This window comes from Echeneis naucrates, chromosome 19 (genome assembly GCF_900963305.1).
Source record: "Echeneis naucrates chromosome 19, fEcheNa1.1, whole genome shotgun sequence".
Classification (NCBI taxonomy): domain Eukaryota; kingdom Metazoa; phylum Chordata; class Actinopteri; order Carangiformes; family Echeneidae; genus Echeneis; species Echeneis naucrates.
The window spans coordinates 9,175,488-9,199,692 of record NC_042529.1 but is presented as its reverse complement, the minus strand read 5'-3'; the positions used below and the strand labels follow the sequence as shown (position 1 = coordinate 9,199,692).

Here is a 24,205-nt window from a genome sequence, read left to right as displayed (position 1 = left end):
ACACATGACTTCTGATGGGCCAGTGATTACTCCAGGGTGGTTCCAGAATAAACTATGCATCATTTCTTGATAGTACTAGCACTTCCTTCTCTCGATATTATACCACTCTCATCCTACACAGGATCTCTGGAAACATCAGCATTCATGCCTAACTGGCAAATTTCCCAGAAGCACACTCATTGTAACTTACTTTGATTATATATATATAAAAGTGGACTATGAGGAAAACAGATCTCTCACCTCTGTTAATCTCTATAATTTCTTCTTGGGCAAGAGGACAGTCACCCCCTACGCCTCCCGTTCCCATCACTCCACCTAGGACATTTCCCAAGATTCTTTGCGGTGAGGCAGTAGCCATCGCCAGGGCGTCTGGCTTGCAGTAGTTGGGGGACCCTGGTTGCGGTGCTCGGGGGATATGTTTGTTCTTCTTTTTGGGCAGCTTTTGTTTGGCCATGGCAAGAGAGTAGTACATGCCAAAGTTGTTGACAATGACAGGCACAGGCATAGCAATGGTCAGCACACCAGCCAAGGCACAGAGCGCACCCACTAGCATCCCAGACCACGTCTCTGGATACATATCCCCATAGCCCAGCGTGGTCATGGTCACAACGGCCCACCAAAATCCAATTGGGATGTTCTTGAAGTTGGTGTGAGCGCTGGCTGTCGGATCATCCGGGTCTGCACCAATTCGTTCGGCATAGTAGATCATGGTGGCAAAGATGAGGACACCAAGGGCCAAGAAGATGATGAGCAGGAGGAATTCATTGGTACTGGCACGAAGGGTGTGGCCGAGGACACGGAGACCCACAAAGTGGCGAGTGAGCTTGAAGATTCGGAGGATACGGACAAATCTGACGACACGGAGGAAGCCCAGGACATCCTTGGCAGCTTTGGAAGACAGACCACTTAGGCCCACTTCCAGATAGAAGGGCAGGATGGCGACAAAGTCGATGATGTTGAGGGTGCTTTTGAAGAATTCAAACTTATCTGGGCAGAAGGTGACTCTCAGCAGGACCTCAATCGTGAACCAGATGACACATACACCCTCCACATACGTCAACCAGCTGTCAGTCACCACCTCGTATACAATCTCCTCACGGGTTGTGTTGCCCACCGTGACGTTCTCTGTTTTGTTGATGATGGTGTTGAAGGCCTCATGCGTCTCCATGCAGAAAGTGGAGATGGAGATGAGGATGAAGAATAGGGAGCCAAATGCCACATACTAGAAGAAAGGAAGAAACCAGCAAACAGAAAAAAGACAGGAAGAGAAAGGAGAAAAAGAAAGTAAGGGAAGGGGGGAAGAGTCAGATGCAAATCAAGAAAATTCAGCCAAACCAACATAAGAAAATAAAAGCATAAAGAAAAACTAGAGCTTTAGTGCAGTTTGAAACCTCAAGCTGAAAGCAAAGCCAAATAATTGGAGTATGTAATTAAACCCAACCCAAACCCAGAACTACTTCTAACTCTGATAGTGGCTGTCATGGTCGACTTCACTAGATCTTCATATTTGTGTAGTTGAACCCATTCTGAAATGGAGCCAGGAATATTTTCCACAAACCTGTAAGAAAAATATGTTTCCAAAAAAAAAAAAAAGACTTCTTTTGTAACAGTATAGCAGGCAAGTGGACCTTTCCTGAAGACAACTTTTACACAATTTGACCAGATAAGATCGACACCAAGGACAATCAGACTGATTAGGTCTAACCAGATTATATCTGACATTCATAAATGATTGTGATGAACAATGAAGGTGTAAAAAAAGATGTGCTGTCAATGACATGTCATATCATGTGCCTGCAGTAAAATGACATTTTACTGCCTTTATAAGTTCATCAAATTACTAATTATATCAGTCCAATATCAAACTCTTCTAAAAAGGAGCTTATTCTCATGTGCTTGTATGTAAATGCGATATTTCATTCTTAAAAATAGCGTTCTTTCAAAAGATTAACATAATAATTCAAATTAAATACAAATAAATGCAAAAGCCAGAGGGACCTGCCTCAGACAGACCTCTTATGGTTCCTCACGACATGACAGAAAATTGCAGAAGAGATGGAGAGCAAAAGTAATGCTTTAATGTCAGAAAAAGAAAAGGAAGACATGGGTAGTATAAAAATACCACTAATGTGAACCAGAGAGGGAACAGGATGGGATGGAGGGACGAGAAAGACAAGAAGCTGTAAGGATAAGATAAATAAAGAAGTGATCATTTGTACGCCACAGTCCAGTAAAGAAGTGAGAAACCACACTTCACTCTCTGTGTGTCAAAACTCGGGTTAAGCAGTGCAACTGTCAAAGTTGAACTTCAGTTTTTCGTAAACAGACATTTGTTTATAGATTTGTAATAGGATGTAAGACCCTGCAAATCTTTATTTGCTATTCACTATTTTCTATTAATTTTTTTTTTTGCTCTTGTTCTATCTCTTCCCTTGTATCTTAGATGTAAAAATGTTTTCCAAGTCTCAAGTTAGGAATTGGTTCATAAACATAACGGCTGTGTGAGACTTGACATTGTTGTCCATCTGCCTCCTGTATTTCCAACATCTGGGTTGGGTAAAGTTGGCAGTAAAGAAGTTACTGAAGTACCTTGAGGTTCACCTAAAACACCAAAACTGTGTTATTAATGTGAACAAAAAACGATAGAAAAGTTCAAATTTCTCTTGCCCTTTGCCTCGGCCATCATCGTCTTCATGTCCTTTTTACAAATGAAATCTTACAACTATTACAGTTCCATTGCTACTTGTTCATCCAGCTCTTTTTCCTCGGGGTAAATTTCATGAATGCAAAACAAAAAAAAATAAAATAAACTGGCACACCACAGTGTCCCACCACAGAGATCTCTATTGTTTTCCAGGGTTTCTTTTTCAGGTTTGCTTATTTTTTTTTTATCATTCAAAGGCAATTTTCTTAGTTCTGGGAGTCTGAGTGATCTCCAGGCTGAGTGTCTATATGTACCCAAGCTTATTAATCTACTGTAGCTGATTCAATTGTCGGTGAATCAACTGCAGCAGCATGATAACGCCAGTGTGTGCGTGGCTATTGCACAATCTTCCCCTGTTGCGGCCCATTCCGACAAGCCCTGAAGTATATTTATAGATGCAGTATACTTTTAGCTTTATCAAATAAATAATAAAACACAGACTTGGCCTGAAGAGCAAAAGAGAAAGGTAATTCAAACTTGAGTGGAGTCCATATTTATAAGAAGCCTGAGTGCCCTCAGTGTATGGTGCGTGTCACTGTGTATTCTCAACATTATGCACTTATGTAATATCAAGAGCAGCATACTTATATGACCAAGCCTTAAAACTAAGCAAATGGAGGGAACCAGTACCACTTATTTTCTTGAAAGGTCTCCCATCTCTCTTTGAGCTCTTCTCAATACTGAAATCTGAACAGCCTTAGTATGCATATATTTGCCTCCGTGGCAGAATCAGACTAAGGATTTAAGGGCTTAAGACTTTGACTCGCTGTATTTAATGAGATTCACTGACAAGCATTTAGCCAGCAGAAGTGACCTTCCAGGAAAGACAGCCATGAAGTAGACATCAATGTCCAACCTCTGCTTTTGGATTGCTGTATCAGTGTCCGTTTACTGTTACATTATCACAAAGGTGGTTGGCTTGTTACTGAAGTAGGTTATTGTAGTTTATGTTCGTTTACATTGACGGGTAAAGGAAGGCTGGGTATATATTGTAATGACATAATTTTACTAGGAATATCTCTTTAGACTCTAGATAGTTTTGTAATGTATTCATCAGGTTTGTTTTCACCTAAGTTCTTTTTCCTCCCCCTCTACTCCTTCTCTACACTTTCCTTTCTCCCCCTTCCTTCTCAACCTCTTTTCTTCTTTATATGTTTCTCGCTAGTCGGTGTCTGACCTACTTTCTCAGATTGCTGCAGTGCTCTCCCCCTCTGTATCGTGAAAACACACTCACTCACACACACACACACACACACTGAGGTTCTCAATCCTACCTCTACCCCCATAGCAGCCCCCACCCCCGTGCCAGGGAGGCAGGATAGCACCAGCAGGACCTGCTCAGGATGTTCTCACTGGCTGAGCACCACAATCTCTTTGCATCTAGAAATCAGGGCAACAACAAGAATTTTGCCTTGAGGTCTTTTGCTTTTATTTTCCATGTTACTGTTGCTTGCGAGAACGTTAATGATGTGAATAATGTCATAACCAGATACAGTGGTAGAAGATCTGTCTTAAGTTTTATCATGCTGCAGTGCTTCTCAGGCTGAGGGAGAGACTCATTTCCTGTGTACAAACTAATGCTCGTAGGAGACTGCAAACATAAAATAGCAGAAAAACTGCAGCAACATACTTTTATGTAGGCTACATGGGTGGAGACACAGGAGGGGGTGGCAGACCAGACGTTGTGGAACCATGCATAGAGAGGCACAAAGGAATAAGTTGCAGCAGTCCAGAAAAAACGACAGAGCATGATTGAATAGAGAGAAGCTCAGGAACAAATGCCAGAATGGTGAGAATAATTCAAATTCTATCAGAGTTAAGGCTCACAAAGTAAGATTTGCTAAGCTAGGCTCAGGTAGATGCTCATTGGTCTGATGATCCAGACATGATGTGACTGTGTCATACCAAGAGAACTTTTAAAGAGAAGTGATAGTGAGAGAAGGATCGTGAAGACAGAGAAAGAGAGGGAGCGCTATCGGGACATTGAACACTGATAGCAAATGACAGGCCTTAGCCATAAAAGTAAATTCTGCCAAGCAGAGGGACAGAGGGAGGTCAGCATGTACTTAGTACAAGTGCATTAAAACTCTCACTATTACAATCTGTACAGCCATGGCGAGTTCAAATCAAAGATTCAGATAAAAAAAGGCCTTCATGTTCGAACTGATGTAGCACAACACTGTTCATGAAGCTCATTGTTCACTGAAAAGTACTTTCTAATCACAACCGTTCAGTTTAAACCATGTCGCGTGCACATTTGTTTACTGCTGCAAGAATACACTTCGTGGGAGCGACCTGAACGGCCGGGGCACGTGCCTCGGGAGCACAAAAGCTTGTTTGATTCACAGATTGACTCTATATGTTCTTCTCTTACTCCGTCCAGTATAAATAAATCACAAATAATATATAGAATGTTAAAACAAAGAGATAAGAACATACTTTGTACTGGAAACGTCTTCCAAAAACGGAGAAAATATCAATCAGCTCAAAATTCTGATATAAAAGGGTTAACTATAGTTTTGATCAAATTTTCTGATTATTGGTAAATAAATCTGAAATAAAACACAAAGAAATTGAAAATTGAACTGCATACATTACTGGATTAATAAGCATCCACACAGAAACAATATTTTTTTTGTGTCTCAGTAATGATACAGCCAGAACACCAGAGATTTATGACATAACTGCGAAGCCTCTCCTGATTTGGAGTTTCACCATGATTTTCTAAATTAAACTTTGGTGTCAGGTGCTTTCACTGGTGGGAAATCCTATACGCTCAGGAAACAGCACGTCTGTGCTTCAATCCGATATGCAGAGAACGAAAAACAAAACGTGTTCCTGGACATTAGTGAGGAAACAAGTGCAGACAAAGTTTGACTCAGTAATGTCAGCCGAACATTCAGGTCTGAGGACGGGTAAAAATGAACCCTTGGTAGTTAATGACAACATGCTCAGTGCAGCTTTAACCTATTAAAATTGTAATTAATTTTCTAATGCCATTGTTATAAGCCACAATACAACAATCCTGGTGGAACAAAGGTTGATAGTTTGTGTAATTAAATCAAACAGTATTTCAAAATGGCAGAGCACAGTGGATTACACTGAAGATCTGAACATCAAATCAATATTGATCAATCCATCACCGCAGTCTGTCCTTTTTAAAAATGCAGCAGCATGTGTGCGAGGAAAGATTGAGAAGCACTCCCACTGCTTGAACACTAATAAACTTAAAGCTATTCATCATGTCTTTGTGTATACTGTACGCACCCAGGCATACATGTGTTGGCGTAAGTGCCTGGCACAAGTGTGTGTGTGGACATGACTCACCACATAAGAGAGCCAAACAGCCTATGGGCACAGGGAGCGTGAGTGTGCGCGTGTCTGTGTGTACGTGCATGCGTGCGTGTGTACATGCCGATCGCAGTGAGTGAGTGGTAGCTACATGAGCACTGCATTGAGGTGATGGAGAGAGAAGGAGCGGATAGAGAGAGGGAAAGAAAAGGTGGAGGAAGATGATAAAAGGAGGAGCAGCAATCTGTCACTTCACACTTATTTATCTCCTTAGGCAGTCTGTGAGTGTGAGTGTGAGTGTGTGTGTGTGTGTGTGTGTGTGTGTGTTCTGGACCGAACAGCCACGTTAATGCTCTGGATATATGATTCAGAGACTCACTGTAATGATAGTGTGAAGCCTAATGCACTGAATTCCCTACAGCAATGCTAGCATGTGTGACACCTGCAGACCAACGACCTTCAAGACCCAATAGAGTCTCACTTGCTCTCTAGACTCTGAAATTAGATTTGAAAAATCATCAACATAAATTTGAAAGAGCAGGAGTCAAAGATGGAGAGAGAAAGGGAGACGGAGGCAAATGAGAAAGAGCCTTTGAGAGAGCGAGAGGGAGAGAGAGAGACTGTGAAAGGAAGTAGATGACAGACAGTCTTGATTGTGTTTCGATGGATGAATGAAGAGAGTGCAGGAATGGAGGCAAAGGAGATGAGCAGAGGAGAGAAGACAATGGCGTGAATCTCAACAATCACGGGGAGCGAGAGCAGGGCAGAGAGCAAGGGTGCAATAAAGAGGAAGGAAGGAGGAGGTGTTGGGCGAGCATGAATGTAAGTGATATGACCGAGGAGGCTGATATTAGCCCTACAGGCATTTTGCATGCACGGCGGTGTGCCGCGCTCTTCCTTAACGGGACCCTAGTGGCGCTGTGTTTACTGCGGCACCATCCAGAAGAGCTTTATCATTACAGTATTACCACAGCCCTGCCTGGCTCTCTGTCACCATGACAACCACTGCGTTAGCCTCTGCTTTCAGGCACCAAGGACAGGACTAAGCCAAATACTGCTCCTACAGCTGGCATAAAGGGCTGAATATAGAGGCACAAGAGGCAGAACTGTGAGCGTTCAGGAAAGGATTTTCATTTGCCAGGTTAAGGGAACGTGACCTTGACAGAAACATAAAGACAAATGAAGGATTGGGTATCTTATTGATGGGGCTTTTGTTCCATGATAGCGATGTATGATGGACTGTTCACAGGAGGACAGAGAAACGTGTAGTCTTTCCCAGAGGACAAAGCAAATCGGTGACCATTGCTGCAGTGCCAGCAATGATAGTGAAGAATGGTTTGAAATCTTTACCTGGATCAGCCATGAAAAATGAATGTTTAAGGATGAGACACACTGAAGGGCAACCCGTGCATTACATTAGAGTGGCATTGGGTGATTAATCTATTATTTTAGGGTGAATGGCTCTGCCATCACTCAGAGACTTTCATAGTAGCCACTTAGTGTGCAGTGGGATTATAACCTGGGCAGTTCACAGGAATAGCCATCATTTGTGCCGCCGCCGTCGTCATCGTCTTCGTCTTGTTGAAAAGGAAGGCTTTGTTACATTAGGCTAAACCGAACAGTCAAACACTGTCGGACAAGACAAAGAGAATAACTAAAATGTCAAACGGGTTCCCTTCAGGGACATGGTGTGTGAAATGGACAAGCAGGAAAACTGAGTGGGAATGCTGAGAGAGGGATGAACAGAGAGGAAGAGACAACAGCACAGAAAACATGTCTTTCACTTGTCTGCATTTCAGGGGCTCCTAGCTGTTTTTGACCGTCTACCTCAAAGCTTCCTCATGTGAGTTTGATGTATGCAGACATGGCTCATGAAATGTGTCCAAGCATGTTAACCACAGTTAGAGTATTCAGGCTGTCATTCAGCATCAAGTCTCCTAAATGCACTTGATACTGCATAAAAAAACTAACTGAATGAGTTTGGATTATTCATTTGGTCGCATATCAAAACACTCCGAGTTTGCAGGCTGGGAGTTTATGCTGACCACGATTTAATCCCGGCTGTGACATCCATTAGTTCGAGTCCAATCGCAGATCCTTGTTGCATGTCATCTGTCCTTTCTTTATCTTTGTTTCTTGTCAAATATATTTGACATTTTAGAGAGGGCATTTTCTTGCTGGAAGTTAAAAGGGAAGATTAAAAGACAGCGATTCCTCTCCTTTATCTGGACAGTAGATACAAATGAAACAACTGCGGGTGGCGATTATCTTAGCTTAGACTGCCAGCCAAGAAACAGCCGAAAATATGCACAAAACAGTCATCAGCCAATGGTGGCTATGATTACTGTTTAAATAAATAATTGATAATCCAATATTTGGCAATAGGAAAATCGGTCAATCAATTGGTCATTTCAGCATATTGCCAATTATATTCATGCATGCCCACATAGTCAGCCTCATTGTGCTGCAATAACAAGTCCGAAGGTTTTAAGAGTGTTGGCGCAACCACTGCATCACAGTCTCGATTTCAAGGTGGACTGATCCAGTGGCACCTGAGCTCAACAGAGGAGGAGATCTACGGCAGCTGATAAAACAGACTGACAATAGGCAGAAAACAATGTCAGAGGAGATATCGAATTCTTGTGACCCTTCAGTCCGCACCAGCTCTCTGTCCATCCCAGAGGAACTACAGTCATGCCTCACCTCTGGGAAAGTGCAATAGAAATAGGTTGAGGACACAGCTAACGGCCGGCTGGCACCCAACGTGGGTCACACTACAGGATAATGAAGGGCAGGAGAAGTGAGGCGTGGTGAAGGTTGGGACTGGTAAAAGTAGAGGTGCGGACAGACGGGGAGGAAGGATATAATGGGATGGTTGCATATGTGCAAGAGACATGGACACACGGTGTGAGAGTGTCATATCCATGCATGAGGCGTATGAAACACCTGAAACCAAGAGGAGCAGTGGAAGTTGAAAGGGGACTGCGCTGAACTTAAAAATCTAATTAGCTTCTGCTCTGGGTAATCCCGACATATACTTTACTTTCTGACTCTCTGAGGTCAACGCTCCTGGAATTGATGCTGGTAAAAATTTCAATCACAATGCAGACTTCATTTCCAGAGATTCCCTAAATGACTTGACTCCTGACTCACAACAGTTGAATTTGTAAGTTCACACGCGCACACACACCCACTGCAGTCCTGTCCAACGTTTTTGAAGACAAACACTGCGCGGAGGTGAGCGAACCACACGTGTGTGTTCCCTCTCTGCTTTGTATTACTGCAGCATGCTGTATGCACTTGTCCTTGCAATGCGGCCGTCTCCGTCTTAGCCAATCCTCCCTTTTACCGCCCCTCCTCACCCTCTTCGTCCTCTCCTGTCCTGCTTGTATTGTCCGAGGCACATAAATCAAATAAATCTTTTTAACTGCGATGACTGCCTGCATTTAAGCTTGCTCCTGCAATTTTCCTAAAACCGCTCTGTCAAGTCACCGTTTCTTTGGGACAGTGTCCTGATCTCAATATCATCCTCTGAAAAACATCCTTCCAAATAAACTCCCACATCAAACTGTTAAAAACTGTTCTTGAGCATGCTTCCAATTTCAGTGGTCGTTTGATTGGTGCACGTGCTCTCCCTCCACTCCACTGCCACTTGGACACAAGGTACAATCACGAGGAAGCAGATGGTCACACAGGAATTGTCCCAGGGAAGTCCTCCAATGCCATTTTCCGAGGGAGTGAGCAGGGATCCAGTTCGACTGTTTCAGTGCCACTTTGTCGACACGTGGCCAACTACGTGAAAACACACAAAACTGTTAAAGAGATGTGTTCACACCAGCATGGTGACCGTCAGGAACTGGGATTTGACTCATATCTGTGATTTGCTCAGCTCATGAATATTCTGAACATTGTTAATTAATTGGGAAAAAACTTTTAAACAATGCTTTTTTTTAGTCCTAGAATTCTGAAAATGGAAAACACGCCCACTAATTCACTCAGCAGCTAATGAACATTGAGCTTGTTGCTTACTGCCTTTGTTAAACGTGCATTTGGGACACTCATGTGCGAGGGTGAACTGCAGGGTTGCATGTGGAGGCGTGTCATATGCAGTGATTTATCCGTGTGCTGTGAGTGTGAACACTTAGCTGAATGGTTTATGGGCAGCTACACTTACAGAGTATGGGCCAATGTGCAAAGGTGAGTGTACTGAGAATGATTTACGGTCAGCCAGCTGTTCGATGGGGTCAAATATAAGATGCATTCATGGAAGTGGGTAAATGTGTTTCTGTACAACATTTGGTCTTTCTTTAGCATGTGTGTGTGTATTGCTCATGGATAGCTAAACCATCTTGATGCAGGAAGAAAAATTCTAAAATTTTTTTCCTGTCCCTGTTTGTTTACATATACACATTGTCCTGCGTGTGACTGTTTGTGTGACTTTACTACATAATGCAATGTCCTCTCATGTGTTTTGACAAGATTTACCCCATTGAGGGAATACACACTCCCACCCCTGTAACTGGCTCTGGCACTTTGTGAGCTCTCCACCATGCCAGTTTCCGAAGTCATTTAAATTCCAGAGCATTAGAGCAAAATGTCTGGAGTTTACCACAAGGTCCAACTAAGTGGCTGTCAGCGTAGGGGCACGGGCTGCTGATTCAGCACTTAATCAGCACGAATTAATGGACTGAAGCAGGATGAGGAAGATGGCTGAGATGGACATGGAGAGAAAGTATTAAAAATGTTGCTGTTCTTTGCCTTTCTGATGCTGCAAATCAAATATAATCTACTAGTTGACCTGTGAGGTGATAATCGAAGGTACTGAATATACAGAGCTTAGCATAAAGACTGGAAACTGAGGGGAACAGTTAGCCTGGCTCTGTGTGATGGTACCATGTTTAAAGCTCAATGATCTACAACCATGCTGTCTTGTAAACATTACTGTTGTAAAAGTTAAATAAGTTTGGGTTTTGTTTCAATTAAACAGTTTGTTTTCTGTCAAACAAGATATAAACAAACTATGCTTATCATGGAAAACAGTAAAGTTCTGTGGCACTGGCAGGTGAATTTTGATACTTGTTGACAGTGCTAAGCTAGCTGTTTCTCCCTGTTTACAGTTTTTATTCCAAGATACACTCTGCTAGCCAAATGCTGGCTCCAGGTGTATTGATCCAGCACCGATTTCAAATGGACAACAACAACAGCAAAGAACAATCCAGGACACCGATTTACAGCTGCAAAGATCGGAAAAGGCATTTGTTTTTGACACAAAATGGGTCTGTTCCAACGGTCCATAAATGCCCCCATATGCATGCGGAATCAGCGTTTAGATATTACTTCCACATCTGGAGTAATTCTGGCACACATACCAGATGATCACAATGAGAATCTGTCCAGATTTGGAAATATATGTGCCACAAGTTTTACTTTCATACCCAAAGAACTTTTGTCCTTAATTCCGAAAAAAAAAAAAAGAGTATTCAAATTACATACAAGTACTCTCAAACCCCTGTCAAATGATGAAAACAAACAGACGATGTTAGCACAAAACTCTGAACATCAGAAATCCAAATGCAAAACTTCAACTTTTCAACACTTCACTTCTGCTTCAGCCTGATTTAACAGAAAGATCATGTTTCTGTTCTTTTTGTGAGACAATCTATTCAGGAAAGTATCACCAACAGGCAGCACTCGAGTCACAAGGCAGCGACCAGAGGGACAGTGAGTTCCGAGGATGCAAACACCACATGAGAAGTCCTGTGGAACAAAACTGTGTCAGGGAAAATTGAAACAGAACGCAAGACATTTATCAATTGCAGGCGCAGGAAAGTCAGGTTGACTAATTATCACGGCCCTGCCAGCAACTACTGTTTGAGGAAAACAGTTTACCATAATGAACTTGGTGAGCACCTAAGAATACTTCCCTCCATCCTTTTTTTTCTCTGTCAAGACATATTTGGCGCTTTAGCTATTTTCAGACGTGTTTTCTAAATATTGCTTATATGCCGAATGGTTGTGTAAGTGCAGAGTCTCATTCTATCACCAGTGATGGAGAAATGAATTTGCCACAAGAGAATAAAATGAAGGCCTCTTTTCCCTCTCTTTGCTATTTGCAGATGAAGCCCACTGGGAAAGAAACAAGAATGGAAAGTGGAAATAAGCCTTTCTGCACGATTTGGACACTTCAACGGAAACAACTTGGAAGCGCAAATACAAAACTCTGTTGATGAAAGGAGCAAAATTTTATTATACAAACTTCAGACCTTTCAGCACACCATTAAAATAACAAAAAACTGATTGGCCTGGAACTGCGCAAACAATGAAACATCCCCTTCCCCACAAATCCCATTAAGCTCTGGCCAGATGTGGGAGTTTATAGATATCCCAACTGAGCTATGCAGCAAACAAAACTGCTGCAAAATAATTTGCGACAACTATACAGTAGAAATGAATTTCTGATATTGACACCATTCTTTGCTGAACAGGAGATATAAAACCTTCCTGGCAATCCTTTGAAGTAACTAGTTGGATAAGCAGCCACTGGTCCCGCTCCTTTTTAACATATGATAATATATGAACCCACACACAACTCAGCTTCTCGTGCCCTCAAGGTGTAATGCAATGTTCCCGATAAAAGTGGTAATGTCACCTAAAGCATGCCCCCAGCGAACTTCTGCACCCAACACTATGTCTATATATACACTAATATCTGTCAATACATCTTTTCTCTATTTTCTGTCCAGCCCAGTGATTTTCTACCTAGAGATGACCTGTTCTGAGGTTGTCTGGCACAGTGGCAGGTCACATTTGTGTTTACGACAGCATTGTGCGCTCCAGCACTGGACACTGTGGAAAAGAACAGCAAACAATGTACCACAAGACATGACCTTCGGGGGGGTTGGGGGCGGGGGGGGGGGGGGGGGGGTTCGAGACACAGTCCTACCCCCTACCCCCACCAAAATGAATCAAATACAGGCACAGAAAAAGTCAGATTTGGAAAGGGGCAAAGGGGCATATTTTACATGCTGAGCTACAAAATGGTGCTTTGTCAGGAGATTGCTGACATAGACAACTGTGCCCTTCTGGCATGAGAGAAAAAGTGACCAAAACACAGCAGAAAAACCTGTGGGATAGTCAAACTACATGATCCCACCGTGACAGGACCGCCATATTGAATACTATAGTCTAAGTATTATTGCAGATGAGGAGAAAAAAATACATCTATAAATGCTGTGTATTCAAAACTGTGCATCTTTTATGTTATTGCATTGCTGTTATTGTACAGTATGTTAAATGACTTCAATTGCATTTAATTTTGTATTTAATTTATAGGCATGTAACTTCACACAGCATTTGTCACATGTACTGAAATTCCCATTGCAATTATTTAACTATTTATGTTTTCATAAAAGAAAAAAATGTTAATAATCAAACGTTACCATCTTAGTTTAACAGCATACAGTCAACCTGCTGAGTGACAAGTGATTACTACAAATTGGATTAGCTCCGGCTCGATCAAAAAAACACAGGCGAAACAGTTCATCCATACTGATGGATCCTTAGCTATTCAATTAGGATCATTGTCAGAGTTTGAAACACTTAGGAAAAGAAACTAGCACATGGAGGATAAAAGGAGAAAAGATCAGATTCTTTCAAGCATTGTCTGAGCTGCAGTGCAAGATCTCTGTCACCCAGGCACTGATGGATCAATAAAGAAATTAGATGCAAATTGTTTTGTATGGCACCTCATCAAACAGTAAAATGTACTTCCATAAATTTTAGTAGTGGGTTAACAGTCAGGTTACCATTGAGCAGAGTTGAAAACGCCAGAGTCCTTGTCAGTGTTCTCAGATTTGAACAGGTGAGAGAGAAACAGAGAATGGCTATAAAAACAAACAAAAAGAGAGGATAATCAATAAAATATCAATCAATAGGCAGTCAGGGGGGCTGGCGTGAGGAGATTGGATGGCTCGAGCCGTCACAGATAATCGAAGATGCCAAGACGAGGGTACCCACCCCCATCACGCAACATCTCTCTCTCTGTGGTTGTCACCTCCTGCCTGTTTATCTCAATACCTCTCTTCACCATTCTGCCTTCCTCGTTTTCTCTCTGTGTCCCTCTCAGTCTCCCCCTTTAGAACCTTTTCCCCCCATTGTTCTCCCCCTCTCCATTTCCCTTCCTCTGCCTATCCTCGCTCCCACCACCCCACCACCTCCTTCTTCTTCCTCCAGAGCCCCCCCACCCCACCCCTACCCTCCTCCTCCTCCTCCTCTCTCCCATGTCTACTGCAGCAGAAAAGACAGCACAGAAACCGGGACGTGTGCGTTTGTACATGTGTGTGCCATTGTGGTAGCAAGCCTCACACGGCCAGGAGCCAAATGGGTACAATTTATCTTTATAAAAAAAAAAAAAAAAAAAAAAAAGGTCCTGTGTGCATTTCGAACACTGATCAAAACATTGATTGCTGATGCATTACATCACAGCCATGGAGACAAAATCCCCTTAAATCATTATAGTAACGTCTCTCCTCTCGTCTCCCTCTCATACGTCTCATTGTATTTCCACATCAGCTCTCATTTTTATACTGTCCTACCCTCTCTTCTTCGCTCTGTTTCTCTTCACATATACTTTGCATCTCTCTTGACCGAAAGACCAAAAGAAGATGCCTTGTTGGACGGGTTACTTTCAGAAAGAGTGATCTGGGTCACACCACAGTCTGACATATAGTGCTGGTATATTGGACCAACTGAGAGAAACGGAGCTTCTCTCACCCACAAATAGAGCCAGGTCTGTGCAGTCACTGAAACGAATCCCACCTACTACCTGCTCTGTACTCCTGGCATCACAACGTGACATTACAAACAGCAGTATCTGCAACCGCCACACTCAACAAATAGAAGGTTTTGTATGATTTGCACGATCTTAGCCAGTGCAGCCGGTGGACATGGTGTTAAACTGTACATTACATAATGTAGATAATTCTAGCAGCTAGACGGCAGGTACAGTAGCTTCCATCCAAGGCATGGCAGCGCTGCAAATGGTGCCCGCGCTACACAATACACAATTCAAGACCAAATCCAATTCTCTTAATATACGTATGTGAAGCACCTTTTTGCATTGTTCCTACAATTTGAAAATTCTCCTTCGCCTACATCATTTACATTCCTAACATAACATCTACTTCCCAACATGATGTTTTTTGCGTAGGGGCAGTGATGGGGTGAGAAATCAATCGGACTAGGATGAGCGTGACAGTTTATGTAGGACTTCCTGCCTGATCCCAGGTCTGGAGAGGAAGATCAGGTGGCCTAAACCAGACTTTCGGTCCGCAACAGCCAGACTCTTTCCTCTTCCTTCGGAGGAAACTAATGTGTGTGTGTTTGGGTAGAAAAGGGAAGAGCCTGTGTGTGCTCCTATTGTCCTCATGTGTGACAGTAAATAAAGTATTTATTGCTGAGTGTGCAGTGATTAATGATTTTCTTTTTCCACACACATTCAGATACCGGCTGCTGAACTGGCCACTGCAGGTGTCTGCTGACTGTCTGGTTTTGCATGTGCACCTACACTATGCATGCATTCATATGCCTTCACTCACACAGTGGCACAGCATAAAAAATATTATTAACAAAAAGCTCAGGCAAGCCTCAAGGTGATAAAACTATCAAGAGACATACAAATAGATGAAAAAAAAACAAAAAAAACAAATCAAAGCAGTCTGTAAACGGAAGGTCTGAGAATAAAGAATCACAAGCCAACTGTAATTGTTTTCATGTGCCAGAGCTGAAGATCACAGTCAGGGGTACTTGTTACTCTTACACCTGTATGATCAAATGCCATCAAACATTTTCTTAGAAGAGGCAAATCATTCGCTGCTTACATGAAAACAACAGAGGATATTCCATCATAGCAGCAAGTTATGCGTAACAGCCATAAAGCCTGTGCGTAAAAGGCATGAACTGTTCAGCTGGGACAAGGGGGTCTGACAAAAAAACAACCCAGCAGAGTGTAGCACTACCAAGGGCAAAGAAGGGAACAGGCCTGTGCTTCAAATATGACGATTCGACGTCGTGTGAGCCTCCATGAAGCAGAGCTGCAATAAATAAGACTAACGTGAAATACAGCGCTTTGATGTGCATCATAAACGGACAAATATGATCTAATGAAGGCGTTTAGATGCAGCAGGCGCAGCGGATGGCGTGTTTGGAGGCAGATATGTATTAAACCTGCACAAGTGCTTGAATACGGCACTAGGAATTATGACAGTGATAAAAATGCCATTCGGTGTGAATCCAGCTCGCCTTAAACATGTAATATATCTAGACATGGAGGTGGAGAACCACAGCTTTTACATCAGCTGGTACCTGCCATACCCTTTTTTTTTATTTTTCCTGTGCTATCAGCATTAATTATTCAATATCAGAAAGTCTATATCCTGCCATTTAATATAAGCTGAGCTGACAGGGATCACACACATACCATCAGGGATTGTCCTGCAGGAAGCTGACAAAGACTGGTTTCTTTAGGACTAAAAAAAAAAAAAAAAAAAACTAAGTTTTTCAAACTTATCATGACTTAAGCAGTAGTCTGAGACATAATGAGGTGGGATATGCAAGTACAGACAACTTGTTCCCTCCTGGGGAGACACAGGTAACTCACCCGGGCATATTTGGATGAATACGGGTCTTCAAACAGTGCCCATATTTTGGGCTGCCAGGTTTTCCACCAGCCTGCTTTCCTGGCGTCCTCCTGCATGCACAGTCTTTTCAAGTCCCCGTCCGCGCCGCCCAGCGCCGGATCGTCGTCAGGCGCGTCCGGTTCTGGAGTCTCGAAGCTGTCCAGCGCCTCCTCCGCATCCCGGTGCTGCCGGTAATTCATCCAGCAACACGCCTCCACGTCCGTCTCATCGATGCCCCAGAAGGCCAGCTCCTCTTCGAACAGGGGGCCGCACACGTCGTTGGGACAGTGCAACTTCCCGGTGCGGTAGTAGTTGAGGATGAAGGAGAACACCGACGGGTGTCGGTCGAAGAAGAACTCGTCTAATTTGGGGTCGTAGTCGAAGTTGCTGAACGCGTCCGGTTCGGTGAGCCACGACAGGCGGGTACCGGGCAGCGTTTTTAGGGTGCTCCGGTAGGTCTCATGCCGCACCCCCCCGCAGTTTATCACGATTTTCTCGCTTTCCGACGGACAAGTCATGTCTGCGCTGTAACATGCTTTGTTGGACGACTTGTTCCCACCCTTGCGCCCTTTGAAAGAGGATACACACACCGAACTGAGCATAGAGGACCGGGGGGGGAGGGAGAGGATGAGAGAGACCGAAGGGAGGAGGAGGAGGAGGAGGAGGGAGGAGACTGAGGAGTCTGCGGGGAGAGAGAAAAAAAAGGGCAGAAATTTCAGCAGAAGGGAGAAATAGATGTGAATTATCAACATTGCAACACAAATAAAAGAATCACACAGTCACAGCAGCTCTGTGTGCGATTATTCACTTGATAATCAGATGATGGAGGAGGCGCAGGATGACCTTGTGCAGGTGCAATGAATGAGAGAGGGTGGGGAGGGGGAGTGAGGGGGGGGGGGGGTGCTGGGATGAAAATGTTTCTAACACAGCATCCTGTAGCAAAATAAAAACAATCATAACAAAAATTAAGAATATGCCTTCAACTTATTAGTGCAGCATATGAAAAACAGGTGGCTGTGGGCACATTCATGAGTCAGCATCCTCATGGGCTGATTGTTAACACCTCAGTGATGGGGACATTCAAAGCTACTGTCATGTGACCGGGGTCCCAGCAGGGTCACCACCCCTCCTTCATCCCCTCTGCTGCTGAGCTACCCTTCCAGCCTGTCACAGTCAGCCTCTACATTGATCTGGTTGATGCTCAAGTCAGTGCTCATTCAAATCCTCCCCCTAATTAGGCCACTGTGAGACTTCAGCATACAGACACCCCATCTAACACACACACACACACACATTTGCAGCAGCCCCACTCTTTTCCTTGCATGGGCACACAGAGTGTGTGAGGAAGGGGGGGGTGGTGAGAGAGAGATGTAGTGGGAGAGAGCAATCTGGGGATCCATCCTCCTGCTTCCAGAATGCCTCTCAGATGTGAGGTGGTGCAGCATAGTGTGTGTATGAGCATGTGTGTGTGATGTGTGTTAATTGCCTCCCGAGAGTGCAGTGTCCGGACTAATGTTAGATCTCCTCAATCAGCCTGTGTGCGCGCTGCACACACTGCTGCAGCCCCCTCCGATGGCACTCACATCCATGCACAGTTATGTCAATCCGCTTGCTGCCACTTCTCCCCGGCAATGGTGAGGGTGTTTGTGTGCAAAGACACGCGAAGACAGAAATGTTGGAGGAGAGGGGGGTCGCCATAAATCAGATTTTTAATGGAGGGGTCGGAACGGACAGAGCAATCAGGAAAGCGAGGCAAGCTGAGCAAAGACCTGAGGATGGGGACGGAAAGAGAGAGACAGGGACATGGAAGGGGGGGGGGGAGGGAGACACAAAGTGAATGCAGCACACACTAGAAGGGGCTTGAGATTATGGGGGGTAGAACGGGAGGAGGGAGAGCATCGAAAAAGGAGAGTGCACTATAAAAGTGAATGAATTCTGCTGCAGTAAAAAGCCAGTTATTTGTTCTCTCTCTCTCAGCGAGGTCAGATCATTCGCCTGCGAGCTGCGTCGCAATCCGTGCAGGGGGGGGGGGGGAAAGAAAGAAAAAAACCCTCCAATGCATCATATGTGTTGTTAACCTTTTTGTCTATTCAAAGAAATGCAGCACTGCCACCCCCCCCCCCCCCCCATCTTCCTCTGGCCCTCCCCCTCTCCCTCCCAATACTCGCTCTCTCCCTCACTTTTTCTTCCTCGCTTGCTCTCATATACCGCATAAAGGCATCACATTTCATTGAAGGAGCAGAATCAAGGCTTCACTTCTTCCTCTTCCTCTTTCCTCACAATTCGATCTTAACTCAAACCAGTGCCCCCCCCGACCCTTCATTTTTTCTCCCCATTTCTGCTTCTTCTGTCTTCACTCTCCTCCCTGCATTTTTCTCTGATGCACAGGCTTCCTTCTTCTTCCACACTTTCTCTTCACTCATCCTTCTGTCCCATTCTTTCCCCCCCATCCCAAAGTAAGATTCCTTCACTTTGGCTCAACTCTTTCCTCATCCCCCCTCCCCACAGACTTTTTCTTCTGCCATATGGGGCATTGCAGATGTTCTTTCCTGCGTGTTTGTAGTGTTTACTCTGTGCTTTTCCTCATTTCACTGCACTTTTTTGTTAATGGAAAAGTTTGCTGTCTCTCTTCTGGTCTTATAATAATATCAAGTCTCTTGTTTCCAATTTTATTTTGACTTTCATTTTCTGTTTTGAGGATCCTGGAAAATGACTTTACAACACTCAGGTAAGCTTCACTAAGATAGAGGTTCCTGCATGAGTAAACAACCAAAACACCTTTGTCTAATTCTGTGCATAGTTTGAACAAAAACTTTAATAGCTGTATCTTAAGTGCACAGGTCAGGAAAGTTTAGTGAACTGAACTACTAAGAGCTTTAAATTTCTTTTTCTGCAAATCTCTGCAGTGTTGGTGCAGGAGCATCGGCTCTGCTTGCTTGACAGGGAAAACCCTACACTCATGAGTTTGAGAGTTGCATTGCACCACTACGCTCAAGTAGTCTAAGTTTGGGTCTCTGCAAGTAAGACCGTTTAGCAAGAATAGAGTTTCATGAGAAAGAAATGTGCTGCAAGAACATCTGCAGCAAACAGTACGTGCAGTCGAGAGGTCCGGCAGGGAGAGTGCAAAAAGATCTTTCTCTGGACTCAGCTTTGTCCAGCAGGGACCGCTTATGTTGTGAGGTGGGTTATATTTCAGCACCATGGACAGCGGCCCACTCACTGCTGCTTACAGGATGTCGAACTTTTCAGACGCTCCTCTGCTCTCACCATCAAACTTTCATCTCTCACATTGTTTCTGATTTTTATCTACTTGTTTATTTATTATATATATATTTTTTTGCTTCACTTTTAAAGTCTCTGTCCTGACTTGTACTTCATGGTCAGTTGTAGGTTCCTGGTAAACTGCTGAATATTTTATACACAGACAACCACAAGTCTGTAACTGTCGTTAAATGGCTTTTTGTTCACTGGGAGTCAGTTTATTGATTTTATACTTTTAAGTATTCCTTCATGCAAGTCAGAGGTTAATTGGGACAGGATGTAGCTGGATTCAGCACATTTCGTGTTATTAATTACATTGTAAGATTTAAAGTCTGAGTTAAAGTTGACAAAGACGAGATGACTGATGGTAATGAGCTCAAGGCATGTGAGTTGAATTCTTTCTAGCTACATTTCAGGTGAATGCCTGCAGTTTTCAGGTTAAAACAGGGGAGGTGAGCATATCTCCTGAAGAGTCAGCCTCAACACTTTTATCATTGATAGCAGAATAATGGCTTCGGAATAAATAACAAAATAACACAAGCTTGAGGAAGCGGGAAAAGAGAGTGGTATGGAGCAAGAGAAAGTGAGCATTAGTTGTAAAATGGAGGAATGAAGTAGATCCAGTGCAGATGAACAAAAAAAGCGCAGAGGTGAGAAAGGAGGCAGAATGTGCATGAGGACGAAGCTAAAAAAAACTGAGCTGAAAAGCCGGAGAAGGAGGGGGAGCAGAAAAGTGGTACAATCCCCCACCGCTGCCACCTCTCCTTCTCTCCCCTGCAGCATTTCCTGCCTTGGCCACCATGTCCTGCACCACCCTGCTATCAGTGCCTCACCGCTGCACACACACACACAAGACTACACACAAGAGAGCAAGGGAGAAAGGGAGGAAGGGGAGGGGAGACATAGACACACCTGTGTAGACAAACAGACTAAGGACCAAAATAAGGCATATTAATTAAAAACCAATAGAGAGAGATCACGACTGAAGGGGTTAATAGGTTGAGAGAAAAAACAAACACACAGTTCATGCACGAAAGCAGCACTGACGCTAATATATATTAGCAGAAACACTGCAGCAAGAGGGGGAGGGAGCACGGGATTGTGAGATGCATTGACTGTGAGGCACCAGCAGCGGAAACTGAGGGAAGGAAGGGGGAGAGAGAGTGAGAGAGGGGAGGGGAGCACACACTAAAGCACTGGAGAAAGAGAGACAGGGATGGCAATGGAGGAATTTGGAGGAGTGCTGACTGTGCGGAACAGAACCAGCAGTTGGCAGAAAAAGCAAAAACCTTTCCCAATCACAGAGGGAGAGAGAAGGAGCGAGGGAGATGATTTAAAAAAGAGGAGGAGTGATGAGAAGGGAAGGACAGAAACAGTGTGTATGGTGGGTAAAGGGTCGTGAAGATTGCAGGGAAAATGAAAGAGGGGAGGAAAAAATTGGAGGAGGAGAGGGAGGAAGACAGCGGCTCAGAAGGGTGGGTGGTGATGATGGAGAAATGGGGGTGGGGGTAGTTGGGAGCTAGAAATGGTCCTTAATACTAATATAAGGGATGAAAACAGTGGAGTGATTAGAGGAAGGGAGGAAACAAGTGTACAACAGATATGAATGGCTAATGTACCAGTGGGGGGAAAGAGGGACATTGCTGGCAACTGCAGAATATATGTTTATGTGTGTGTTTGAGAGGAAGACAGAAAAAGTGAGTGAGAGGGAGCACAAATTACGTATGTGTTTATGGTGCACAACCATTTTTTTTTTTTCCCACCCGCTACTTCAAAGGATGTAACCACAAGGCTTCATGCTGTTCCATCTATATCCCCCCCTGCCCTCCCCATCTCCACATTATCTCCCTTCTCCCTCTTCTCCCTCTTGCACTTCCCAGTGTTGAGGAGACCCCAACAGGAGAAAGCAATGCACTGCAGCCCAGTGAACGCACTGCGGTCACCTCCCCTTTTAGTGCGGTGTCACACCACACTGTCCTCTCCCCCATCCAATTGTCATTGCAACCCACAGTGTAACTCTGTTTCTGTGAGAAGGTGAACAGAAGAGAGATAATGTGCCAGTGCATGTGCGAGGATAGTGACATAGTGGCATAGGTAGGTGGCGTATGAGTTGAATGAATAAGAATGAAAATGGGAGGAATGGCATGAATGGATGCAGAGAGAGACGAAAACAGACAGGGTGTGTATGCAGATAAAAACAGAAAGCGGTGCCACACAATGACCCAGCAGCTCTGAGACAGCTCATGTAAACAGAGAAGTGTGTGTGTGGGGGGGGGGGGGGGGGGGGCAAAGCATCTCTCATCATAATGAACCTCACCAGTGGCCAATTCCCAAAACATGAATTAAAGAGCCAATCAATTAAGCAAGCAGAGATGAAATCTACCATAGGCAGCTCCTCTACTCTCAACAACACCAGCCTAGAGATCCCCAGGGACTGGCCAATCCACACATACCGCAGCACCAACACCCCCCGGGGGTATCAAACCTTTTGCATAATGGTCAATCAGCCACCCTACACAAGTTGCTGCCGCCTTCTAGATATGATCACTTCCTGCCACCTTTTTTTCATGAGCATGAAAAAAAGAATCTTATGCTCCTGGTTCTCTTCTTTTAGCTAGCAGGGGATGATTAATACATAAGGCCATTTTCAGGAATAGACCAGCAGAAATGAAGCCTGTAATAGAGCTCTGAAAGCTCAGTCAGTGTCCATGACTAAAATCTTTCCTGCCCACAGGAGGATAAATGCTGAGATTTTATAGATAGACGTTCCCATTGTGAAGGACCTGACAAGGGACAGAGAGGTGCAGGGTGAAGGGGGTGATGTTAGAAGGGTGGTCAGAAAGATCCTTGCTGAAGCACTGAGTGCAGGGGGGGAAGCCATGGGATGGGATAGTGTGTCAGGAACGAAGCACTATTTTTGGATGTGGATAAATCTGAGATGATTCCTCAGAATCAAACAGGATTCGAATCTGGTTCTCGAGAGGACTGTTATCGAAAGCAAATATATTTAACCTCCACATCACCCAGCCCTCTCTCAGGTCATTTAAACCTGTCTATGTCTAATTAATGATACTGTCCAGACTGCATAATTAGGATCATTATGTTTCAGCAGTGCAACGGGCCAGACAGACAAACGGGATGAGGGAAAGTAGTATTCCTGACCTGTGAAGCAGCCATCAATTGGATACAGAGGATGGCTTCAGAAACCTCAGATATGCCTCTAAACAGCTGTGACGGAGGGAGTGGGGGTTAATGGGAACAAAGGGGATGAGAGAAAATGATGGGTGAGCTTGAGGTGAGGCTCAAGGTCAGGGTTTCCAGGGTTTAAAAAGAAGATTGTCAGATGGACAGACGGAAAGTTCACCTCAGTGATGTGAGATGAGGAAAAAATAATGACAGCCAAGGAGAGGGAAGGGTCAAAAAACACACACACAAAGACCAGGATACGATAGATGTGTAATTCAATCACAGCCTCAAAATAGATCTATTTCCCCTCTCTTCCTTATGCTAACAGTAGCACCCTCCTTTTCAAGCCCCATCTCTGCACTCCCATTCACAATCCAATAAAGACATGCCACTGGTGGGAAGGCTTTCTTTTTCTACTTTTTTTTTTGCAAAAATCGAATGGGTGTTTTCTGGGTTACTATCTGGGTTACTATCTAAAAATAGCTCCAACTGTAGATTTTATAATGCAGGATTGAGGTGGGGGGAAAACACAGGGAGGGAAAGAGCAAATGGCAGAAGATAGGCAGAGGTCCCATTAGGGGAAGAGCACACCGGAGCCAGTTGGCAGGGAAGAAAGAAGCAAGACATGCTGCTGGAACGTGGAAGAGGCATAGGCATTGTGAAACTGGAGAGTTTATGGTTAATGCAGAGCGAGCAAGTTGGCAGAGTCTAGACGTTTCGGGAGATCTCTGTGAACCTATGTCCTTCCTGTGGTTCCACTTGAGTGCCCACCCCACCCCATCCAATCTCCTTCTCACACCTTCCTCTCCATCTCATGCATGTATGTGTTTGTGTGTCAGTCATCTCACCCTCCTCCTGTGGGCTCCTCTATCAAACCTCCATTTCAGGCCTTGACACTTACCCCGTGCTGCCATGAAGCAGGAACACAAACACACACAAGACATACAGACCGACAGACACTGAAGCCACGTTCATGTGCAATAAAAGCACGCATACAAAAGGGCCACAAGGCAACAGACACATGGAAAGTCAGGTAGACAGACACAAAAATACCGAGAGGAATTCACGCACACCCACACATTCCTCT

At 44.1% G+C, this 24,205-nt stretch overlaps 1 protein-coding gene across 4 annotated transcripts in view; it reads right to left on the bottom strand.

Moving 5' to 3' along the window:
• LOC115059712 (potassium voltage-gated channel subfamily C member 1-like) overlaps nucleotides 1-24,205 on the bottom strand; it is a 45,896-nt gene that overhangs the window by 20,571 nt on the left and 1,120 nt on the right. For all 4 annotated transcript variants that reach the window (XM_029527362.1, XM_029527363.1, XM_029527361.1 and 1 more), the window contains exons 2-3: nucleotides 16,653-17,353; nucleotides 241-1,222 (exon numbers count right to left, since the gene is read on the bottom strand). In XM_029527362.1, the coding sequence (XP_029383222.1) occupies nucleotides 241-1,222; nucleotides 16,653-17,273 (1,603 nt within the window). In that variant the 5' untranslated portion in view covers nucleotides 17,274-17,353. The remainder of the gene's footprint in view (nucleotides 1-240; nucleotides 1,223-16,652; nucleotides 17,354-24,205) is intronic.